The sequence below is a fragment of the Hemicordylus capensis genome, chromosome 5, assembly GCF_027244095.1.
Source record: "Hemicordylus capensis ecotype Gifberg chromosome 5, rHemCap1.1.pri, whole genome shotgun sequence".
Classification (NCBI taxonomy): Eukaryota; Metazoa; Chordata; class Lepidosauria; order Squamata; family Cordylidae; genus Hemicordylus; species Hemicordylus capensis.
In genome coordinates this window covers 131,656,537-131,680,884 of record NC_069661.1, presented here as the reverse complement: position 1 = coordinate 131,680,884, position 24,348 = coordinate 131,656,537, and the positions used below count along the sequence as shown (strand labels likewise).

Here is a 24,348-nt window from a genome sequence, read left to right as displayed (position 1 = left end):
CACTGCTTGGAATATATTCTAGTCTTTCAGAAAGACAGTTAAAATGAGAGAAAGAGAGCAAGAAACTCCCAGTGGGCCTTAATACTAAGGATTTCACACTGATTCAAAGATAAACTCACCATTAATAGCCATATTATTAAGACATCACATTTAACTCACTTATGACAAGAAGCAAAGTAAGAGCAAATGAAAACAATCCTAGCTCATAAACTTCAGCTCAGTATTCACGAGCCATGATTCTCTGTACATAGTGCCAATCTGAATATGTGTACAGTGTCTTATATTATATTATTTTTTTATTTTATTTCACCTGTAGCCCCTTCAGGGGGCTTCCTAAAGGCTGTGGGGGGTCTGCCCTACCCCCCGCTGGCCTCTAGGGCCTCTCAGGTACCATTTGAGCATGTCCAGTGGCCATTTTTAAAAATAATCTTTTTTTAAAAAAAAGGCCACTGAAAACAAAATGGCCACCGTGCATGTTCAAATGACCTCTGCAAGGCCTGGCATGGCCTAGGGCCTCACAGAGGCCATCTGAGCATGTACGGTGGCCATTTTGTTTTTGGCAGCCTTTTAAAAAAACAAATAATTTTGCAAAATGGCGCCCCCCTTCAAGTGGCGCCCGGGGCACGTGCCCTGCCTGCCCCACCCTAGATACACCCCTGCTAAAGGAGACCTCCAGCCTTAGAAGCACTTTATCTCTATGCCAAGTTGCTGGGAGACTAACACTCATAGGAACATAGGAAACTGCCATATACTGAGTCAGACCATTGGTCCATCTAGCTCAGTATTGTATTCACAGACGGGCAGCGGCTTCTCCAATGTTGCAGGCAGGAATCTCTCTCAGCCTTATCTTGGAGAAACCCGGGAGGGAACTTGAAACCTTCTGCTCTTCCCAGGACAGTTCCATCCCCTGAGGGAAATATCTTGCAGTGCTCACACATCAAGTCTCCTATTCATATGCAACCAGGGCAGACCGTGCTTAGCTATGGGGACAAGTCATGCTTGCTACCACAAGACCAGCTCTCCTCCTGTTAGGGGTGCTGTCTTAAAGTTCTGCTTTTGTGCTTTCCGGAAGAAACTGACTGGCTTTTGTTGCAAACAGGGTAGTCAACTAGCTGCATGTGAATGTATTGTCACATACATTCAAAGATGATCCATGAAGTACAATATTTACTAAAATAGAAAACTCCTCTAAATTTAAGACAACCCCCTTTAAAAAAATAGAGGTTACATGTAGGTTGTACCTATATTTGCCTGAAAGAAGAGGACTCTGTATTTAAGATGACTCCCTGATTTCTAACATCAAAGAATGAGGGGGGGAACTGGAGTCAGGTAAATACAGTACTGGACAACTTTAAAACATTAAGATCATGTTTTGCATAAGGCTTCTTGAATGTTTGTCTAACTTCAAGCAAAACCAGAATGGCTTTGCTTGAAAAGCACACAATAGTATATTGCAATAGATTGCTTTTAGGCTAAAGCATTAGCATATCTAGGCTGCTGACTCCACCCTTTAACCTCCCAGCTGCATGAAGTTCCTATAAGGAAGTAAAAGGGTCCTAACAGCAGTTTTGCACTTTGACTTCTTCTTAATCTTAGATCAGGCAGAGACATCTTCGAAGAGCTGTTTGTGCAGTATCAAAAAGAAGGTAATTAACCAAAGCTTTTTATATACTGGACTTGGATATTATGTTTGCTTAAGCCTTGTACAGAATACTGTCTGTTCTGCTGAGAACTTCCATAAACTTATGAAAAGGAAAGGGTGAGTTGTAGCTGAGAGCAGAGGAAAGTTGGGTCTCTCTTTGTTTCCAGAATGTGGATATTTCAAAAGCAGAAAAACGTATCTGTTGAAACCGAAAATCATACCTTTAACCTACCATGAACATTTATTCAGATACTTTACAGCTGGAACAGCTGCTGTATGCATTGCACTGATTTTCATTTCACCAGATACTATTGAATCCAAAAGATAATGTAGTATGTCACTGTTGTTTCTTTTAAGCCCTTCAGACTGCTTTCAGCTACAAAAAAAATCCTAATATCTGTCTTTGGGTCTTTTCTGTCCAGATCCCACCTGTCTCCCCTTGGTTTTTGCTATAGTCTTTTAATAACTTGTAAAAGATCTTCTAACCTTGAAAGGTAGATGATCTCTAACTTCTTATGAGGAAGTGGAGGGGCTTTCTGGTCAGTTTCACCTTGAAAACCAGAGAGTTTGCTTGTTTGCACTGAAGTTTAGTTAAAATAAATTAATGAGGCAATATGGGTAAGAATGACTACTTTAATAAATTGCATGTAAAAGGCACAGGAGCCCTAACAGAAAAAAGTTGGCAACCCCAACAAGTAGAAATGGCAGTTTTCAAATCTCGGAAATATAACAAAACCAAATTCTAAGGTGTCCTTGAAAACATATAGGCACCCTGCTTTGTACCATTGAACTGGTGGCTTGAAAGCAGATTAGTATACCCTCAGGATAACTTAGAGCTGTTCACATGTCAATTTAGTTTCTAAAATGAATAAAGTGGCAAGACTAATGTTGGCAGACAGAGGATGAAAGTAATGTGCTTCTGCCTCTCCAAAGCTAATACAGGACACAGAACAGGCAATTCTGATGAAATTTTCTGTTCACTTCATCATTGTGGAACTCCCAAAAACAATCTAATCAAGGCTGAGGCAGAGTCATGGCAGAATTCCCAGCTCCCAAAAAAAGCTAGTGGGAAGGAGGCAAGGCCAGGGGGGCAGTAGCAACAAGACAGCTGGGCAGCCCTTCCTGAGGCTGAGTGTTTGGGGCTCAGAGGAGCCTTGAATTGTTGAATGGATCTGTACGTTAGCGCACACCTGTGTGTCTGGATTCATGGTTTGGGAATGTAAATTTCCTGTGTTCTTCTTGTACTGCTACACTGAATATGCTATGAATAATCAGGTCTTGGGGGCTGACCTGAAATTATCCTCCCTTTTGAGGGAGGAGAAAGGATGGAACCAAGAGGACAGGCTATTTTCTGTTTGCCTTTATTAAGGTGCGCCATCAAGTCGGTGTCAACTCCTGGCGACCACAGAGCCCTGTGGCTTTCTTTAGTAGAATACAGGAAGGGTTTACCATTGCCATCTCCCACGCAAAATGAGAGGATGCCTTTCAGCACCTTCCTATATCACTGCTGCCAGATATGGGTGTTTCCCATACCAGTGGGGATTCGAACCAGCAGCCTTTTGCTCATTAGGCAAGTCATTTCCCCACTGTGCCATTAGGTGGCTTTTGCCTTGATTAGTACCTTTGTTTTCAGATCTGCTTCTCTGTTCATCTGTTTCCATCCCAAGCCAACAGGCACAGCAACATCCTGCCCTGCCTCACCACTCCAGGCACCTCCCTGTATCTTCCAGGCATTGCCTCTCACATCTTTATGGTCTGAGACTCAGGAAATCTTGCAACCCCCAGCCATTGTTGTTCTCTCCGTATGATAAGATGCAAGCAGGAGAAAGGGAAGTAACATTTTAATTGCCTAGGCCAGCAAAACAAAAACCAATAACCACTGAGGGCAGGGGAGGAGAGCCCCCCGAAACACACACACACACACACACACACACACACACACACACACAGAGACACACACAGACACACACACACTTTGTATAAGTGTTATGCATAAGTTACCAATGTAGGGCTCCAGAGACAAACTTTTGATGCTAATACAATAAACTTTTAATAAAATAAACTTGATGCTAATAACATCTATTTCTGGTAATACTGTAAAGCCTAATAGGGAACTTTATCATTGCAGGCTAAACATGAATTTGTCCGGTTCTGCCAGTATGGAAGAAATCTCTTTGGAGGATGTGGATAGTAACAGCATGGAATACAAGCTGTTTGTGGCCTATGCCAAGTGTCGACTATCTCCTAGTAAATTTGGGCAATTTTTAGAAAGAGAAAAGAAAGGCCAGGAGGAATCATTTGAGAGAGAGGAAATGCAAAGCCCAGCAGGTAAAGGGAAAGCAAATCAAGGCTTGTCTCCTGAGGATCAAAAACACTCTCTCCGAAATAAGAGTCGGAAGAAGAAGAAAATCCACTGGAAGCGCCTGATGTTCCCCTCTTGTCTTAGAGGGCAAGCCGAAGAGTGGTCCCGGAGAAAAGCAGATGCTGTAAATGAACATGCGTTGAAGTCTTCAGCTGGTGTCGGAAGCACATATATCTTTTCAGGAGAGGAACAAGGTGACTTTAACCCCCCCCCACTTATTCTATATGGGAGAAGAACTGGTCTATAGGAAGGGAGCACAGGTGCACACATTGTGACGTGTGAGCAAGCATGATGTGTGCATGCGCAGCGGCAACTTCCAGTCACTTCCGGTCCAAGGAGGCACTAGGGCGGCAAGGCGGTATGCTGCCGCCCTGCCGGACTGTTTTAAAAGGCAGTGCTGGTGAGGGAGATGTGGTGGGAGGGGTAAGCGTACCCTCCCCCATCCTTAAAGAGACCAGGGGGGTAGCTATGATTGAGCAGATGGATTCAAAGAACCCAGGCCCCTGAGCCCCTGAGGGGCCCCCAGCTCTACCCCTCCCTATTTTCTTCATTATCTCCCTTACTCCAAGGGGCTGCCAGAGAGAGCAGCAAACACAGGGCCCCTCCCCCTAGCTACACTTCTGAAAGAGACACTCCCCCACCTTCGAACTGGCCAAACCACTGGCCTTTCGAACCAGTTTGGAGGCCCATAAAGATAAAGGGCCTCCAAACCGGTTCCGTGCACATCCCTACTAGACGGGTCAGTAGTCTGAGCACCTTCCCTGTGAAGAAAGCTAAAGCATTTGCTACTTCTTAGACCCTAGAGGTTTATAAAATTATGCGTGCATAGAGAAAGGGGATGGAGAGACCATTTTTCATAATACTAGAACTTGGGGATCATCCAATGAACTTTTGTCTTAGGAGAGACAAAAATAAATTATTTTGCATATAGTATACAATTAATGTATGTTATTTGCTGCTCCAAGGTGCCGTGTCTCTCACTAGCCTAGCTGGCTTTAAAAGGCAGCTAGACAGATTTGTGGGGGATGGATGTATCACGAGAGAGTAGTCATGATAGCTGAATAGAGCCACCAGAGGTGGTAGGCAGGGGAGTAACAGTGGGAGAGGGCAATTGTCTTCATGCCCTGTCTGAGGACCCTGGAATACATGGACTTCTGGCCTGATCTTGCAGAAGCAAGGCTTTCAGCCCCTCCACCTCTGCTCATCATTTAGGCAGAATCCAACCTTGGGGTGCCTTCAGTTAGGAAAGGCAATGCATACCATACAGCTGTTCAGGAAACAAACGTATGGTCCATCTAGCCCAGGACTGTCCACTCTGACTGGCAGTGACTCACCAAGGTCTCAGGCAGGCATCTTTCCCATCTCTGGTACCCGAGAGTTTTCACTGGGGGATGTCTTTGTGACCTTCTTCATGCAAAGCGCATGTTCTGAGGGATAGCCCGGCAGCTCTTTCTGTCAATGGGATGCTTGCAGAGGAGGCCCAGAAGGGGTGGAAGCTTTGTGTGGCTGTGGCTTTTTTCCTGTCCCCAGTGCTAGCCTAAGACCTCTTTGCACTTGAGCAGAGTGCCAAGTGTCAGCCACCCCCTCTCTCTGTGTTGGAGTGGTGCTGAGCACTGCTGGCAACGGCTGCTGCTTAATTTCATGCGCAGGCTCTCACACACACTCTCCTCTGCAACTGCATGACCCACGGCATGGGGGCCTTCCTCTCTTTACAGAGTGTCTCCTACACATGAATGCCCTTTCTTAATTTCCTGTTTGGCTTCCTCCCCGTTTTCATTATAAGGCTAGCACCAAATGAGGGAGGAGGAGAGCTGCTTGGTTGGTGAAAGATGGCAGAGGGAGGCAGGTGAGGCGGCAGCAGCAGCAGCAGCAGCAGCAGGCATCTTGAGGCACCAGCTTTTGCCTATCCCTCTAGGACTTGTGTGTGGCAGCCAAAGTAGTTGTTTAAAAATATAAAGTCAGCCTTACATTTTTAGCCTCTGTAATAATGGAATTCACCTGCGTCCTGTGATGGTGTAGCAAACTGAATGTACCTGCAAAAAAGATTAGCTGAAAGAAGACTGGCTAGTGCAATTCTCTCGCTTTTTAAACAGATGATTCCAGTCTTGCTCTTTTGGTGGACAGACTTGCAGGAATAGTTGATCATTCCAGGGCCTCTCCTGGAGGAACAAAATCCAAAGGGTTGGTATGTGCTGATATTCTAGAAGACGATGGTGGATGGCCCAGCAAATCCATATCTGAAGATGATGGTGGGAAAGGTAATTTGTTGCTCCTATGCAATTTAATTGCAGCCTGCAGGTTAATGCTGTAGCCATGTTGTTTGAGCTTCCTCCTGTCTTCAGGCACGTTGATCTGCCTGCTGGGGAACCTTGGTGCATTTGTTTTGGAAGTCCTCTGGCATTGCCGAAGATTCTGGGGATCCACATTCTATAGAATGCTAGGCAGAGACTCTCTTGGGCCTGCACAAAACTGAGTATGTTAAACCAACATTCCCCTGCACTTTCAGATTTCCTAATGCTTTTTTTAGGGAAGTAGGGAGAGAGGCCCAGTTCCCCAGGGCACTGCACAGAAGAGCAAATGCCAGGCCACAATATTTTGCTTCCCTGCCCCAAGCAGCTTTATCCATTGAGCTGAGATTGGTACCCCTTGTGGGGATTGCCGGGATGCTGTTCTTAGATTGCTTGTGCAGGTAGGTGGCCTTGAGATTCATGATCCTTAAAATAAGAAGTTTTGGGTTTTTTAATGTTTGCTGTTTTAGTTGCAGAAACAGTGTTCCCTCTAATAGGGATTCCCAGATGTTGTTGACTACAGCTCCCAGAATCCCCAGCAGCAATGGCTTTTGCTTAGGGATTCTCAGAGTTGTACTCAACAACATCTGGGAATCCCTGTTAGAGGGAACACTGTCCAGAAGTTCCCCTTTTTCACAGTTGTTGAAAGCATGTTGTTAATATCAACAAATGCTAATTTGACTGTAACTGATCAGGAAAGATCTTGAAGTTATAAGCCCATTTGAACATGGCAGATTGCTGGTCAATGACCGAAATAAAGATTATCTATCTATCTATCTATCTATCTATCTATGAATGAACATGGCAATATGTTGGGCTGTGGACTTAGACCAAATGGCAAGGCCTTAAGAGATAACATGATGTTGAAAATGTTTAACCTTTGTATTTGATCTTTGATCAAAATAAAGATTGATTTGATTTGAAACTGAGATAACATGATGTTGGCTCTGTGAAGATATGGTCCAGCCACTCTCACAACATTGTACCCCTTGAGTTAAATCTGTGTTCTGCTTTGCCATACATAATGACACGTAGCATTCTCCATCCGAGTTAGCTGCCTCAACTTACTGCACAGAAGGGTTGGATGGCTGGCTGTAAAGTTGATTGAAGAATGTAGGGAAAGCAATATATACATTCTTAGCAACTATCTTTTATTTATTCATCATATGTTTTACTAATGGGCTCTTGGGAATTTATACAGTAATTATTTTTTATTTAATTTGATGACTGATTATTTTAGTACATGTGTTCAACCAGAAAATTTAACCCCCACCTGTGTTTTTGCTAGATGAGGAACAAAAGATAATTGACACAATAGTTGCCTTGCTAAGAAAATCGGGAGATGACCTGGAGGAAAAGGTAACCAGCTTTGCAGAGCTCATTATTACTTTATGAACTGCTTTTTCACAGGCAGTACATTCTAAAGCTCACACTGCATAATACCCTATCCCATTCCTTCAAATTGATTAACTTTAAATTTTTCTGAAATCATGGCAGGGCTGTAATTTCTAGACAATTTTATCTATGTAAACTGCTTTGGGAACTTTGGTTGAAAAGTAGTATATAAATATTTGCTGTATTCATACTATGCTCTTTAAAAAGCTTTTTAGAATTCTGAATGTATGGAAATGTAGAAACTTTATTTTTATTTTTATTTTTGTAGGGTGCATAGAATGTTAATTCAAAGGGATTAGGTGTGGTTAAGTGGCTGTCAGAGAACTGGATCAGACTTCCACCAAGCTACTTTGTGTGACCCCTGAAAATCCAGTTAAATTTTTGACCATGTAAAATTGGTGCCCTTGAAGAATATTCAGAAACTGAAGCTAGTGCAAAATGTGGCAGCTGGGAATTTATCCAGAGCTACCGGCTGGGATCATATTACACCCATTCTGAAAGACCTGCACTGGCTAGCAATTTGTTCCCGGGTCAAATTCAAGGTGCTGGTTTTGACCTTTAAAGGCCTTACCAGTATGGGCCCTGGATATCTGAAGGACTGCCTTCTCCCGAGGGTTTCTGCCCACTTGACAAGATAATTGGAGGGGGCTCTGCTCCACGTACCCACAGTGAGAGAGGCTCAGCTGTCAAGCACGCAGGACAGGGCCTTCTCCGTCATTGCCCCTAGGCTTTGGAATGTTCTCCTCAGCCTCCATCACAGTTTTTAGAAAACAAGTTAAAACAAGGCTCTTCGCCTAGGCTTTTATATGGGAGTACAGTTTTTACTGCTGCTGCTTTGTGTATTTTGTGTTACTGTTTTATATAGGGGTTTAAACCTTTAAATAGATATATTATTTCTATATTTAATATTTGTACTTTGAACTTGTATTTTAATTGTGCATTGTTGTAAACCGCTTTAGGATTATTTTAATGAAAAGCAGTATAGAAATGGGACAAATAAATAATTTTTACTCACAGTTCTATTTGTAAAAATAATAAACCTTCTAGTTACACTTCTGTAACATATTGTATGTAATGCCTGAGTATGTGTTATCCATTACTGAGAAGCCCTTGTGCCAACATTATGAGACCTCACCTCAGAAAACACGGGTGGGGGAGGGGGATACTTTGTGCCCAAAATATGCTTCTAACCCTTGGACTGCCCCCTCCCGCAAATACAGAAGTGGGCAGTCTGTAAAATATTGGTAGATTACTGTAATCCTTCATTAAGAATCAAATAATTTTAATTGGGGCGGGGTTTTTTTTGAAAAGCTGGAATCCCATAATCATCCAGTATGGCTTTTGAGATTTACTTGAGGTTGGAGCTGCTAAAAGCATTTTTACAGAACCATCTTTACATCTTTTCCACTTGTGATGAGGAAAGTGGTCGTGTACATGTACTTCGTGTACTTGCTGGATTGGGTTGAGCATTTGGGGACGCAAACTCTGAATGTGTAATATGCCATCTTTCATAGGCATATTCTTGTAAAGAAACTCCATGGCCAAATTTGCTATATGCATTGCTCCTTGGGCCTGAAATAATAGTGTTTAAGCCCCCTTCTCAGCTATGAAGTCACTTGGTGACCTGGTGGGTGGGCAGGGGAAATGCCTTTTTTGTTTGTTCCCACTGAAAAATTTCTTCCATTAATTTCCAGATGCAAACAGACAAGACTTTCTCTCAGAGTGTCTCAGACCTGATGTCCTACGTATTCTTTAGGAAACTTGCCAATCAGTTTCTAAAAGAAGCACCCCTAGATCCTACAGTAGACTCTGAGGTCCAAGTGCAGACTACCAAAGTTGCGTTTGCTATGGAAGTCATTACCAGGCTCACTGCTGTGGACACTCACCCCATGAACATTGTTCTGGGCTTTGGAATGAAATATCTCAGGGAAAACTTCAACCCTTGGATCCACAGCCGAGGTGGATGGGTAAGAGTTTTGTTTCCCCCTTTGTCAGTCTCCTTTCTGTCCACTTTCTATAACACATTCACTTTTTAATATTCAGCTGATGCCAGCAGCCTTCCATGCTGTGCTTCATAGTGAACATCAGTTCCTAGTTGATTTTCTGAATTGAGAATTTAGATTCCCCCCCCCCGCCCCCGTCTTTATTATTCCTGCAACATGGCATATCTTAACTTGTGTGAGTGAGAGCCGGGGAGGGGGAGGGAGGGCTGGGCTGCAGCTGGCCTCAGTCTAACCATCTGCTGCCATCAAAATAAGATCTCTAGCTAGTGTGACTGAACTAGTTTTCCCAGTCACTGAACCCTCTGCCTTTCAAAAACAATATCAAAACTCAGTAGTGTGGTAAATTAAAATGGGCAGGTAGGCGTGAAAAATAACAGACAGAGACACTAGTAAAATAGTATAAAAACACAAACAGTTTTACTGTAATAAAAGTTTTCAAATATTCAAAAAAATAAGTACAGAAACAAATGATGTAAAGTTCAGAAGGCAAGAGTACAGAGTACAAAATACAAAACAACAAGGTTGCTAGCCTTCTCTCCCAAGGCCTAGCAGGTTCCAGTAGGACCAGCTCCCTCACTGCTACCTTCCCTAGCAGTTTCAGCCCAACCCTGCCCTGCTGGTGTTCCAGCCTTCCAGCTCACACAACGCTCAGCAGCACTCTCTCTCACACAGAACTCTTCTCCCACAGTCCTCCTCCTCCCCCTGGCTGTCCAACCCTCCTTTTATCCAGTTCCAAAGGGATACATTAACCATTAACCAATCAAGGAGTTTCTTCCCTCGGGGAGCCAGAATGTTCTGTGTCTGCCTGGAGTCAACCAACACAACACGTGGTAATTTTCTCTCCAAAACTGTGCAGCAGAAAACTTTTACATCAGACTTGGCTGTAAGAGGTTGCTACCTTTTAACCCCTGCAGAGCCTGGACAGGAAATGGAACAAACTGAAGAAAACATATAATGGAAGGAGGCTCTCCTTCATGTGTATCTACAGTATAGACTTAAATGGTGTAACACTCTTCCCCTTTGCCTAGAGAATCATGAGAACTGTAATTAGACTGTGACATTTGTTAGGAGACATCTCAATATGTTTACTGAACTACAATTCCCAGGATTCTTTAGGTGAAGCTATGACTGCTACAAACCCTATGTAAATATGCCACAAGACTTAAATGGGAATGCTTATTGTATGCACACATCCCAGACTGTATTGGGAATTGCTCACTACAACTGCTAAGCCGGGCCAAAGCATTCCCCCTGCCCTAACCACCAAATTATACCTGAGAGGATCAATAGCTCTCATTTGCAATAGCAAAAAGCCAGAGGCACTCTAACCCCTGGACCTGGGGGCCCTGGTCTGTCACCTCCAAGGTCTGTGGGGGGGCCTCCTGTAGCCATCCCGCACCCGCCCTGCTGAACCTCTGTGGTTTTTAAAACATTATTATTTCAGCCACCCCGCATCCCATGGGTGGCTGCCAGGGGCAGAGGCGTATCTAGGGAAAATAGCCGCTAGGGCAAGCACTGAAATTGCGCCCCCTGTCCAAACATCTGACACCCATCTTTCAGATAACTTTACCATAATATCAGCTGAAAAATACAAGTCAAGCTCGTTAATCTTTTAATCTTTCAAAAACTATTTAGCAGTGGATGTAGCTAGACCAAAAAATGCTGGAAAACTACAAATTTCAGTATGCTGGGGCTCATGAGATACCCAAGTACTATGTGGAGGTGTACTTGGAAAACTTATGTTTAATTCTCTACTATGCATTGTAGCATCACTATTACATAAGTTTAAAAAAAAAATGGAGAATTTGACTTTCCCCCGGATACTCTGAAAATAATTAAAGGATATGCAGAGTAAACTGTGTCACTGCTTGGAATATATTCTAGTATTTCAGAAAGACAGTTAAAATGAGAGAAAGAGAGCAAGAAACTCCCAGTGGGCCTTAATACTAAGGATTTCACACTGATTCAAAGACAAACTCACCATTAATAGCCATATTATTAAGACATCACATTTAACTCACTTATCACAAGAAGCAAATGATTGCAATCCTAGCTCAGAAGCTTCAGCTCATTATTCACAAGCCCTGATTCTCTGTACATAGTGCCAAACTGAATATGTGTACAGCGACTCATATTATACTAAATTAAAAAAAAAACACCTGTAGCCCCTTTGGGGGCTTCCTAAAGCTGTGGGGTGGGTCTGCAAAGGTTCCCCCTCCCCTCGCTGGCCTCTAGGGCTTTGCAGGGATCATTTGAGCATGTGCGGTGGCCATTTATAGATAGATAGATAGATAGTTGCTGAAAACAAAATAGCTGCTATGCATGCTCAAATGGCCTCTGCAAGGCCAGGCATAGCCCAGGGCCTCACAGAGGCCATTTGAGCATGCACAGTGGCCATTTTGTTTTTGGTGGCCATTTAAAAAAATTTTAATTTAAAAAAATAGCACCCCCCTTTCAAGTGGTGCCCGGGGCACGTTCCCTGCCTGCCCCACCCTAGATACGCCTATGGCCAGGGGTGAGCCGAGCAGTCCTTTTCTCTCCCCCCTTCCCTGCCCCTGGTGGCGGCTGGAGCAATGCCGGGCCTGTCCATTTGGCCCAGTGTCTCTTGCTAACTGCAAGGTGCACCTGTGTAGTTGAGAGCGATCATCACAAGCCCGTGATGTCATAGTGGGGGCAGTCCAGGCGTCAAAATTACCTAGGTGCACCCCTGCCAAAAGATTCTCTCCCCTTTCCACCTGCTAACTGGCCACAGTGAAGGTAGACATTTTTTTTTAAAATCAGGGAAACAGCTTTAGTAGGGACCTTTACAAGACATAACATCATAGCAACCTACTTAATGTGTGAAAAGTTGCCCTGTGTCATGCATAGAGGAGCCACTTTAAACATTGGAAAGAAAAGCATTTCCCCTTAGATAGCTTCTGTAATGCTTCATCATCCTTAGACCCTATTATTATGCCAATCTATCATGCTCTGGAAAGCTGTTTGATTAATGCAGGGGCCAGGTGGGTCACAGGTTGTGTGTTAATTGATGTAAGGGTTCAGGTGTGCATGTGGTGCCAAGAAGAGACTCTCTTGCTCTCCTGTGAGCTCCAAAGCTTTCAGAATCACCTATACCTGCCTGACTTTGTTTTCTCTTCACTTCCAGGAAAAAGCTTTAGGGTTATCTGACCATGAAGATGTGGAATAAAAAAAAGCATGTTTGCTTCAGAAGAAGTTCCTTAACTTGGAGCAGTTTGATTGGGAGAGGTGCCTGCAGGGAGACAGAAGAACAGAACTTCGGCATATTTTCTCCTCCAAGCTTTAAGATTCCCTTCTGTACTACCTATTGACACTGTCTTGATGAAAAGATGCTGCTTTTCTGATGGGATGTATTTTAGCCACCCTAGCCAGTGTTCACTCTAACAGGGATTCCCAGATGTGGTTAACTACAACTCCCAGAATCCCCAGCTGCAATGGCTTTTGCTTGAAGATTATGGGAGTTGTAGTCAACATCATCTGGGAATCCATGTTAGAGGGAACAATGATTCTAGCAAACTGACATTTTAGCTCTTCTGTTTGATGATGCTTTTTCCAGGTGGGGAAACGAGCTGGTACGCTTCGTTGAGATGTATTTGTAAAGGGTAAACTGAAAATAGCAAAGTATAATTTACGATAAAAATGGCTTGCGGATAGGAGAGCATGTGAGTTCGAATGCTGGGTTCAGGATGACACAGGGCTTGGGGCCTTTTAAAAAGGTATGTGCCATCAGCTGCATTTTGTTCTATTGCACATGGGTGAGCTGAAACACCACAGTTGCAGGAATCACATGATGCTGCTCTTGCTAAGCTGGCCTGTTGCAGACCAGAAGGTGTGATAGCATGTTTGAATGGTGTTCTGTGGGAGAGCCTCCTTGAATTTACCCTGCCATTTTTCTGACATGCTAATATATTGTCTATAGGAAGATCCTAACATGGGAGACCAACCATTGAAGTACGTGAGTGCCCTTCCTGCAGTTTGAAGTGATAGTTTAGCAAGAGCTACACTATATGATTCTGCTGCTCATCTGTTTCCTTTCTGGATGGTATAACTACAGTTGCTGAAATCCTTGCTGCTATGCAGTTATAGAATCCATAAGAACACTGAACCATATCTAGCAGTGCTGGGTACATGGAAAGTTGTCAGTGATATATTGTCCCCCTTCTAATGTGTTATGTCTTGGGGATAATTGTCAAGAATCCTAGACAAAGTCAGAGTGTAACGGTTCCAAACTGAGAGATACTTAATGTTTCTGGACCAGATTCACATCTACTGCGAAATGGACCACTTTAAAATCTGTTACAAACTTGATTCATTTGGCTACTGCTACTGTAGTATGTATCACATGCTGGACACCAGGACTATTAATTTATCTGAAGGGGTCCAGCATTACTGAAAAGTGTAGCAAATAATTCTGCTATGAGCTTGATTTATGAAATTGAATTACTCTGTAATTATAGTACTAAGATTGCTAATACAACTCCTATCAGGGAAAGCACTGTTTTACTATATCTTGATCAATGTATTTAGTTTTGATTGGGAGAAAGCATAACCTTTGTCTTGACTTAGAAGTTGGCAGCAAGCCATCCCTTCTGTGAGGTTTGTCACTTCACATGATAAAGGCAGGATCCAGGAATGACATGCCAGAGACAAGTTGGCAAAAATGTAAACAGTGAATCATAACCATTCAGAAACAGCCAGATTTTTCTCATTTTCCCTCATGTGTTCCTGTGTTAGGATTTGCTTTAGCAGAAAACCACTAACCAAGGTTTTTTTGCATGTAAGTCCTGCTTTTAATTTGATGTGTTACTGATATCATGGGTCGCTTTTAAGATGCTATTTCTGTGTTTTTGAAATGGAGACAGAGGTTTCCAGTAGCAGTTGACGAAGATTGCAAGAAATATTGACCTTGGAATTTCTTGTGGACAGAATCTTGTTATTAGTCTGCTAATCCTAATGGATAAAACCCTATTAATAAGCTCAAGTGACGATGGTACAGATGAGCATAATAAAACAGTAACACTTAGCCACAGATTTTGTGTGTTGTTCAGCTGCTATGTGAAACTGGAATCTGCCTCATTCTTTGTTGGTACTTTTTAAACCATAAACTTGTCCAGGTTATTGAAAGACAGCCTCCTGAAGATGGTGTTTTTAAAAAATATATGAATCACTAATGATAACTTTTTAAAAAGTTATTTAAGAGTTAAGTATTTCATGTGTATTTTGTGTGTAATTCAGGTTGAAACCTGGTACAGCATATATTGCAAAAGGTAGATGCTTACACTAGAAAAGCTTAGTTGCTTTATCTTATTTTGTTGATGGGCTCCATTCCATTTTATTAGCCAAAATCTAAATTACTCTATTCCATGAATACAAAACAAAGTAATTTTTCCACTCAAGTTTATTATAAAAATCAACATTTTATTTGTTACACTCTATGTAGAGTAATAATTGAAAAAGAGGTGGGGAATTTTGTACAAGGTTTATATACAGCTTGCAAGCAAAGCACTTTTATTTTACAATACAAAAAAAAGTGTTTGTTAATGAATGAGTAGGGCTGACCAAATGTTGGTCATTATGACATAAATACATCCTTGCAAAGCTCAATCATACAAACTCAATGTACACACTAGCTGGATTTAAAAAAAGACAATTAGAGAATGAATTAAAGTTTACAAAAACGAGGAGACAAAAAAAAAAAATTAAAAGCAGCACCAGATCCTTCACTTGCAAACAAGGCTCGTTCAGCTTATGATGGATTCCTATCCTCCTTATATGAAGACACCTCCATCCCCCCACCAGTTGGCTAAAGGCAATGATATAGAAAGCCTCTCTCTCAGCCTTCATGGAGGAGATATGTATCTAACATCCCTTTAACTTCATTTGACATCCACTGCTCCTGCTGCAACAGTAGTAGCTTCCCCTTTAGTGTCCGTACCCTACATACTTTATAGCAGAGGGAAAAGAATTTTGGAGAGTGCATGGATAATAGATTGAGATATCACTTTAGCTGTGAACACCATCCACTTGATTTTACTGCAGTCCAGAACTCTTGTTAACAAGTTTTATTTGAATATTTGTGACCCAACATAATTGGACTTTGTGTTGATGCATATAGTACCTCAGTCTAGCCAAATGTTAACTCTGGATAGTTCCACTGATTTCAATGAGCAAGGTTAGAACATGTGTACAACACAGAAACAGTAGAATTCTCAGCTTATTTGTTTCCAAAGGGGCACTTAGTTTCAACTGTAAATTAACCTTGGGATTGATAGCATGCAATTGTTGACCAGCACAGATGATGAACAGGTTGCACAGCTCAATCAAGGCAGCATTTTGTCTAAAGCAATATTGGCAGTTCTCCTTCCAGGCCTTTTAAGAACAGCCTTGCTTGACCAGGCCAAAGGCCTATCTGATCCAGCATATCCTGTTTCACACAGTGGCTCACCAGATGCCTCAGGGGAGCCCTCAGTTTTTATGCCTTGTGTTTATATCACTGAAATGTGATGGCTGTCACCCAAAGGCTAATTCTTCTAAAAGGGTATCGATCTGTGTAGAAGACAGTTTCATCATCCCTATTTTATCTCTTTGCTATCCTGGCTCTGTCACAGAAAGAGGATACCACAGCATAAGCTCAACGACCTCATAACAGAAATTGGCACAAACACACCCTCGTAAGAAAAAAAAGATTGTTGTTGGCAGTATAGAAGTTTGGACTGAAATAAAGCAATGCAATAGTTTGAATTCTCCAGTGCAAGTTTATACATGCTCTCACTCAGAACTGTGCACATTAAAGATGTAGGCACTGCAGTGTCACTTCTCACCAGCACTCCAACATTTGTTATACCTTCAATATCATTCACATTGGCCTGATTCAGATGTAATGAGGAACTATGGCTCACTGTTATGTGTGTGAACCACAGTGAACTCCCCCTTCCTTCACATGAGGGGAGGAAATGTTTCCGGTTTGTCAGAAACCGCTGCTGCCTGTTACATCCTAAAATGGGAAAGAGTGGTCTGGGTAAACCATAGCAGTTAACAAGCTGAAGTTTCCCATCTGGACAAAAACAAGAAACTGATTCATCAAAACCTGAAACAAAGCTTTAAATGTCTTCCATTTGGGAAGAGTAGGGGGAAGCATGTGAACCCAAGACTTGCTGTACCTTACGTAGCTATCAACAAACCATGGTTTGTCATTATGACTCCGGTCACTGCAGATTTTTTCCTTATTGCCTCACTGCTTACAATATAATACCCATCTCTAAAGAGCAAAATTGACAGTTACAGAGCTTCAAGTATTTGAAAGGAAACTCCTGTTAATGCAATTGCATTTCCCCCCAAATGTTGTACAACCCAGCCTTTGAAACCAAAGCCTGAAAATGATTCAGAAATTTGGGTTGGAGTCTTAACACAGTGGGCCAATTTGAAAGCTATTTCAAACTGGCCCAATTCAACACATGGAGCATGGAAGTGCAAGCATACAGCCTCCTCACCACATGCTGGTGCTAGGGATGTGCACGAACCTGTTCGGAGGCCCTTTTATGGGCCTCCAAACAGGTTCAAACAGCCGACGGTTCCAACACAGGGAAACCTTTAAGGGTGGGGGAGGGTGCACTCCCACCTCTGCTGCATTTCCCCTACTGGTGATTTCTGTAAAACTGCTCCGGCAGGGGGGCAGCATACCTCCCTGCTGCCCCGTTCACTCAAGGAGTGACTGGAAGTACCGTGCGGACGTCATGCACTCTGGACCAATTTTTAAGAGTGCGTTGGTGGGGGAAATGTGTGTGTGTGGTGGTGAGAAAGAGTGCACCCTCCCCCACCCTTAAAGGTGTCCCCCCTGCCTTCAAACTGGCCCCTGCCGGTTCCGTGTACTGTCATTCAGTTATTTGACTACTTTAACATATTTGAACCATGTGTAGTGGAACAGTGCAGATGAATGCTCCTGCACAACTAGGCAATGGTGCACTGGCATGCAGAGGAGGAGGAGGAGGAGACAGCAGCATATCTTCCCCAATATGGTGAAATGGGCTGGTTGGAATATCATTGGTACCAAGTCATTTATTTGGATGCACACTTCATTAAACTCAATTTTAAATTCAGACTGAAAAATTTCCTGTAAAGACTTGGGGGTGGGGAGAGAGAAAAATACCTTCAGGCACACAGCTTACTTCCATTAGATTCCCAAATGCCAGGAATTCACTCACAGAACTGAAATAGAACTTAGCTTCTGATTACTAAGATGATACATACAAGTTAGCAAAAATTTCCCTGAAACAGATTCAAAACCAAGGTATGGTCCGGAACCTGAACATTTTAATGAGACCCGAAAGAGCTGCTTCATGCTCTGGTGTGGCAACTGTGGCTGTTGTTACTACACCAGTGTTACACCACTACTTCCCATAAGACATAAATAAGCATAAGAATGTCTCCAAATACATAGCAGATATACACCTAAGAGCTGGGACTGCAACTCCAATGTGCCCTTAAGTGTTTGGAGAGATGAAGCTTCCTGGCTTCTGTATAGAACCAGAAGCACCACAAAACCAGCATTTTGTGTGGAACTCTTGGGCCTCATGAACTAGCATCATAACACTGCCTTTTCTTTCCTCCCCCAAATTCCAGAAGGGGAGCTTTCTGTGCCCTCTTCATTACAACAGGTAAATTCCAGAGTTGGAACCTCAGGAGAGTCTCAGTGGGAGTTTAGATGCTCATTGACTAAACAGCAAATAAAAAGCTTGCATGTAAAGCTGTTGTAAAATGAAAACATGACATCCCTTCCAAAGCACTAAAGATGTGCAGACAAAGTGATAAACATACAAAAATATAATCCTAACAAAATAATTTGGCAAAGAATATTTTTTTAACTGACATTCACAGTAATTTATGCTTAAAAACTGAATGTATGCCACATGGCAGCAAGCGGCACGATGAAGTCACACTGCAAAGACTGGCTTATTTAAGATCAACATTGTACCAACAGGAAGGAGAAACCATTTCCAACGACCCAGGTGTCCAGAGCATGTCCTAACTCAAAAAAGCTTAAATGCTGCCTAATAAAGTAGTATTTTGAATGATATATATATATGAATGATTTGTATACTGCAATATCACTATACGCTGAATGTACTGCAAGAATATAAGATTCATTTACAATAAACTAAGAATTCAAAATTAATTTGTTTAGTTTATAAATATGCCATCTATATTATTATTATTACATGGTATAAAAATATGACAATTTGGGGGCACTGGGACATTTCTGAAGAACTGGGAGAAGTTATTCATGTATAGCTACCATTGTCATTATCTCGGAGATAGTACTGAGCTGGTATGAGAACATAATCCTGTTGTACTGGTGTGTTTGTGTGTGGGGACTCCTTTCTCTTTTTCATATGTGTGGGAATGTGTGTGTGTGTGTGTGTGTGTGTGCGTGCGCGCGTGCGCGCACACACACACACACACACACACTCAATATGTTTGTTCATTACTTAGCCCCCCGGGATGATAACTGGTGAGACTGGGAGCAGGCCTCGAGTTTATCCAATCCCTCCCCTGCTTCTCCCACTACAAATAGGGAGGTAAGAAATACACTAGAAAAACTTACTTTTATTTGAATGGAGGATCTTCCTGACTCTGCAAGATAGAACAGGGAAGGAGTATGGAAGCCCATAGAGAGGGGCCACTCTCTTTCTGACCAATGGGAAATTACTGAGGGCCAAGTGCGAGTGAACAGCCCCCAAAGGTTGTCTGAAGAGTTGGAGACAAACCCAATAAAAACTAAGAACACACAGACAAACAAATTCACAGCCAACAGAAAATAAAAGAAAAGGGGGAAAAAGAACTCCCAGAAAGGGACACAAAGTTGTAAAAATGGTGCAGTTTGGCTACTTCAGATGATCTGGATAAAACAAAGATGCCATTTTTGAAAGTATGTATAAGCATCAACGATGTCACTGCTGTGATTGCAGGCTGTATTCTTGTAGAAACAAAGCCCTTTGTGTACCATTAGTAAACTGTCCTGACAGTTATCTTCAAGTTTAATATTATTTGCTGGCCTATCAAGAGCTGAAAATGAATGCATCTCTCTCTCTCTCTAGCTGCTGCTGTGTGACAGGTTCCTTTTTTTTTTCCCCTTGTGAAAGGCTCTCTTCTTTTTGGTATTATTTGGCTCATTGAACAGCGACACACCCTGGTCCTTCCATTTCCCTATGTGCTCAGTCACTTCACTGGTTTAAGGCATCTTCTTGTGTTCCATTTGGAAAAATAAAAAAAACTTTCGTATACAAATTTTAAAAATTTCTTATGGCACAATGCAGCAGACTCTGTTTTAAGAAAATATATAAATAACCTTTTTCTTCTCTCCCCGCCCCTTTCTATACAAATGATCTCTGTTATCCCCACCACCCCTCATTTAATATTTTTTTAACTGTACACACTATACCCTGCCTCATGTCCTCCCCCCTCTTGATGGGGCAACTGGTATTTACACTGGTAGGTTGGTTGGAGGCAGTCAAAGGAGGGAGGGAGTCTCTCACGAGGAGTCCGTGCAGGGAGAGGGGGGTGGCGGGTAGAGGTGATGGGAGTAGCTCCGTTCTGTGTATGGAGATGGTGGGCAGCTCTCGTAGTTCTCTTCCGCCGACAAGTACTGGCTGCGCGGTGTCGGTGGCGGTGGCACAGGCTCAGAATCATAGTTCAAGTCACTGGTGTAACCCTTTCCCACTATCGTCATCACTCTACGGCTGGGGGCATAGTCGCTGTCGCAAACATCTGTGCTGCATGGTGTCGTGGGAGGGGCAAAATGCCGGTAGCTGTATGGCCTATAACTGGGGCAAAAATGGAGAAATAAAAACATCAGGCTCCAGACATTTGCACATCCATGACTCTGTGAAATGCTAAGATACTGGTCATCTGAACAGATATTGGACTATTTGCCTTGGAGAGGTAGTGGCTTTTTAAAATGACATGATAAAGACAGTTCCATATGTAGCTTTCATAATGCAGTGCTATGTTAACTTGATTACAAAAATAATGAAAGGCTTGCTTTGCATGCAACTCCAGTCAAACACATTTGCATCAGTTATACTCATCATGAAAGAGATGTCTGAGGAGCCAGTTCATTCATTCATTCTGCCCTACTACATCTCCCATACTGGCTCCGGAAATTTGTAAGCACAGGCAAGTATCTGAAAACCCCACTCACTGAGCATTGTAGAAGCAGGTCATGGGGTTGGAAAACTGGGAATTAAAACTGTCTTGGTTTTAAAAGCTGCTGGCGCAAAAGCCAAGTTGTAAACAACGACCTGCCTGCCCCCTATAAGCAGCATCCAGAAAGCCAGACAAGAAGCGGTTTGTGGACTGGGAGCAACTACTTGCTATGTTTTTCTTCATCTTTTCTTAGGACATTGCTCACTGTGCCACAGATGACTACCATTAATTAGTATGTGTGCACAGTAGAAATGACTAGTAGACTGGCAGAAATGTTTGTGTGCTAACTGGGCTTTGTGGAATTATTGAACAACAACTAGAAAGGATGCTAATATTGTTATTTATTACCTGTATGATCGATGGGTAGATGGGCTGTTTGAAGAATAACCAAATTCCATAGTGTAATGTGAACGCTCAGTAGCTGGTGAGGGAGGAGGGTTCAAGATCTTAAAAAGAGTCAGAGAGCAAAAGAGAGAAGCCAGTTTAAATAGAATCATTACAAAGTTTATGGGAAAGAGTTTTAGCATAGTAATAAGGCAATCCTCAATGAACACAGCACTAGTTTGTTGTATATACAACATATTTTTTACTACTCTTACAGTATTTGCTTTTATTTCATTTCATTTATATCCTGTCTTCCCCCCGCCCCCCATGACAGAACTCAAGACAGGATACATAGGGTTTCCAAGCACTCTCCAATGAAGACTTGCTTAGCTTTAGCAAGGCTGCTGAAGGTTTGTGCCTAGGGGGAAAACTGAAGACTGCCAGAAGAACACTGATTTATTTAAAAGGCTTTTTTTAATATAAGAAAGTCCAAAGCAGTGAATATATGGTAATAAAAGCCTCGCACCACAATAAGCACAATGCATTACATTATCACTTCTTCCTGCATCCTCCTTATTTCACTTTTTCCTCAGGCTAAATTAAGCCTTAAACAAAACAAACCTTGTTTGGTTTTGCAATTCTGAAGCAATGCAACATTTTATTGTTGAGGCACACACATGGAAACTGGACATTTTACACTGGCTACTATCTCATTCAAGTCAACTCCTCTTATCATCTTAGGTGCTTGCCAGAAACTACAACAATACGTCCTGCAGGTGGAAGGGCCCTTGTCATCCAAGCTCTGCCTTACTGAACACATTTCCTTCACTCGTTCCGTGCAGAGCCTCAGCTGTGCACTGAACACGAGACAAAAATTATTATTTGGAATGACTTACCGTTGGAAAGTAAGTGCCCTTGGTGCTTGAGGAACTACTGGATGATGCCCCAGTAACATGGGCCCTGTCATATGGAGGCCCACTACTTCCACCCATAATGCTGAGGGAGCTGATCACAGATTTACCACGGGACATTCCTAAAGACGACAATTCAACTTAAACAACATTCAAAACAAGGTTCCCAGACAGGTATTTCAAAACAAACATTTAATATCAACAATCTTTTCTCTATTCCCGGGATATTATGTGGAAATAACATGGCTATAACCACTCAACTTCAGGGGTGCTTTGGCCATTACAAAATTCCCCACTGAGGTTCTGTTCTGTGTATAAATGCATGAAGCAGCACTATTGAAAAACAAACACAGAATCTATTTGCACTGCATTACTACCAGTGGAGTGCTCAAAATAACTCTTCATCTGAGTGTGCACTCTACTGAAAGCAGACTTCCGCACTGGGATGTGCATTTGGGTGTGAATCCCTTATAGGCTGAGCTGTGAACTGGGGGCAGGGTGGGGGAGAAGGACTCTGAGAATGCATGCCAAAGGGTATGCATTTTCTAGGTTCTCTTCTCACCCCTTGCAGTTCTAGTATAAACTGTGGGTCAAACCAGATAAAACACACATCATTTGGGCTGGCCCCTCCCTCCAACTAAAATAGCAATTGTGAGAAGCCTGATCAGTACTGGGACCACAGTGCACAGGGAGGGAGTATCTAACCCTTTTCCGTCAGACCAGCCACCCACCAAAGCTGTTACAAGTCCCTATGGGAGAAGCTTCCACTGGCACCAATGGAAACTTCCCTCCCAGGGCTTATGACAGCTTCTGAGGGAAGACCAGTTTTCATCTAGACCATGATGCCAAGGGTAAGGATTAAATACCCCCTTCTCATATGCTGCCTTTCTGAGCTTCACTGGGGCTCCTGTGACTGCTGTTCTAGTTAAGTGGGGGGGGGGAATACAGCCACAAATGACATACCAAGTGCCATGTCTGGTTTGACCATGTGAAGGGCAATTTCCCCCTTACACTGTCAAAATGGACTGGCTTCTGCTTGAGTGATGTCATGAGCTCCACCTTGAGAAGCAGCGCGGGGTTTGGCCTTGAGGAGGCGGGGAGCATCTCGGTTGGAAGGGTCAGCCCCAGGCCTGGGACGGTTAGCGGAAAACCCTAGAGACAACACCCACTGAGCCAGAGCCTCAGCCTCTTCCAACCATGAACCTCACACTTCTCTGAACCTCACAACAGTCCTGGCCATGGGCTAGGAGGTACGTGACAGACTGAGGGAGGAGTGCGGCTCCAGGTCGGAGAGCTGCCCTGTTAAATCTCTCCGCGTGAAGCAGGGGCTCTGAGCCTGGACGGATTTGAGACGTCATTCCATCTCTGGCCGTTGTGTACCCAAGTTCCTCACTGGGAACCCTGTAGATCTCCCCCTGGAAATCTACAGCCCCACCTTGGCTTACAACCTGCTAGACCTTGTGGGACAAGGCAGCTGATTCTCTGCTTGCCAAGCAACTGTGGGTCCAAATGGCAAGAGGACACAGTAGGAGAACTGTGCTGGCTTAGACTCAGTGAGCGCAGTCAACACAATTCCCCACCCATGTCCTTTAAATCATAAAGAGGCAGCTTGCCTCACAACTTAAAAGATCCTGTGGGGAGATAAACTGAACTCTGAGTATATGCCTTGCATGGGCAATTATCATAACATAAGAACAGCCCGGCTGGATCAGGCTAAAGACTGATCTACTCCAGCAATCTGTGGCCCACAGTGGCTCACCAGATGCCTCTGAGAAGCCCACAGTGGCTCACCAGATGCCTCTGAGAAGCCCACAGGCAAGAGCTGAGGGCATGCCCTCTCTCCTGCTGTTACTCCCCTGTGACTAGTATTGAGAGGCATCGTGCCTCTGAGGCTGGCCTATAGTCACCAGACTAGTAGCCATTGACAGACCTGTTCTCCACACATTTGTCTAAGCCCCTTTCAATCATAAAGGTCTTAGCCCTTCTCCATTTGGGTCTTGGGCTGAAAGGAAGCAAGTGCTTCCCTTCAGGCACATCCAACCCCTGCTGGATGTGGTCTCCCTCCTAAATACTACTCTCTGATGCCACATTTACTGACAGCATGAGGACATGTGCATGCAATGAGCCTCTGCAAGCTGAGAGAGGAGGGAAATGTGTAGTTTTTTGTTTTAAAGATCACAATTTTCAAGGCACCCCCCTCCAG

General features: G+C 43.1%; 2 protein-coding genes across 9 annotated transcripts in view; one reads left to right on the top strand and one right to left on the bottom strand.

Moving 5' to 3' along the window:
- Window positions 1-1,513: 1,513 nt before the first annotated feature.
- Window positions 1,514-14,836, top strand: BCL2L14 (BCL2 like 14). Its single transcript, XM_053254812.1, has 6 exons — window positions 1,514-1,646; window positions 3,771-4,198; window positions 6,098-6,262; window positions 7,581-7,651; window positions 9,382-9,654; window positions 12,836-14,836. Exons 2-6 carry the CDS (start codon window positions 3,778-3,780, stop codon window positions 12,875-12,877), a joined length of 972 nt encoding a protein of 323 aa, XP_053110787.1. The 5' UTR covers window positions 1,514-1,646; window positions 3,771-3,777; the 3' UTR covers window positions 12,878-14,836.
- Window positions 14,837-15,105: 269 nt separating this feature from the next.
- Window positions 15,106-24,348, bottom strand: part of LRP6 (LDL receptor related protein 6) — a 147,104-nt gene continuing 137,861 nt past the window's right edge. For all 8 annotated transcript variants that reach the window (XM_053254806.1, XM_053254805.1, XM_053254810.1 and 5 more), the window contains 3 exons: window positions 22,131-22,267; window positions 21,259-21,356; window positions 15,106-20,528 (listed from right to left, as the gene is read on the bottom strand). In XM_053254806.1, the coding sequence (XP_053110781.1) occupies window positions 20,237-20,528; window positions 21,259-21,356; window positions 22,131-22,267 (527 nt within the window). In that variant the 3' untranslated portion in view covers window positions 15,106-20,236. The remainder of the gene's footprint in view (window positions 20,529-21,258; window positions 21,357-22,130; window positions 22,268-24,348) is intronic.

Coding starts and splice junctions, on each gene's coding strand:
- BCL2L14 (XM_053254812.1), top strand. CDS start 3,778: ATGAATTTGTCCGGTTCTGCCAGTATGGAAGAAATCTCTTTGGAGGAT. Junction 6,263..7,580: donor TGAAGATGATGGTGGGAAAG/GTAATTTGTTGC, acceptor TGTTTTTGCTAG/ATGAGGAACAAAAGATAATT. Junction 9,655..12,835: donor TCCACAGCCGAGGTGGATGG/GTAAGAGTTTTG, acceptor CTTCACTTCCAG/GAAAAAGCTTTAGGGTTATC.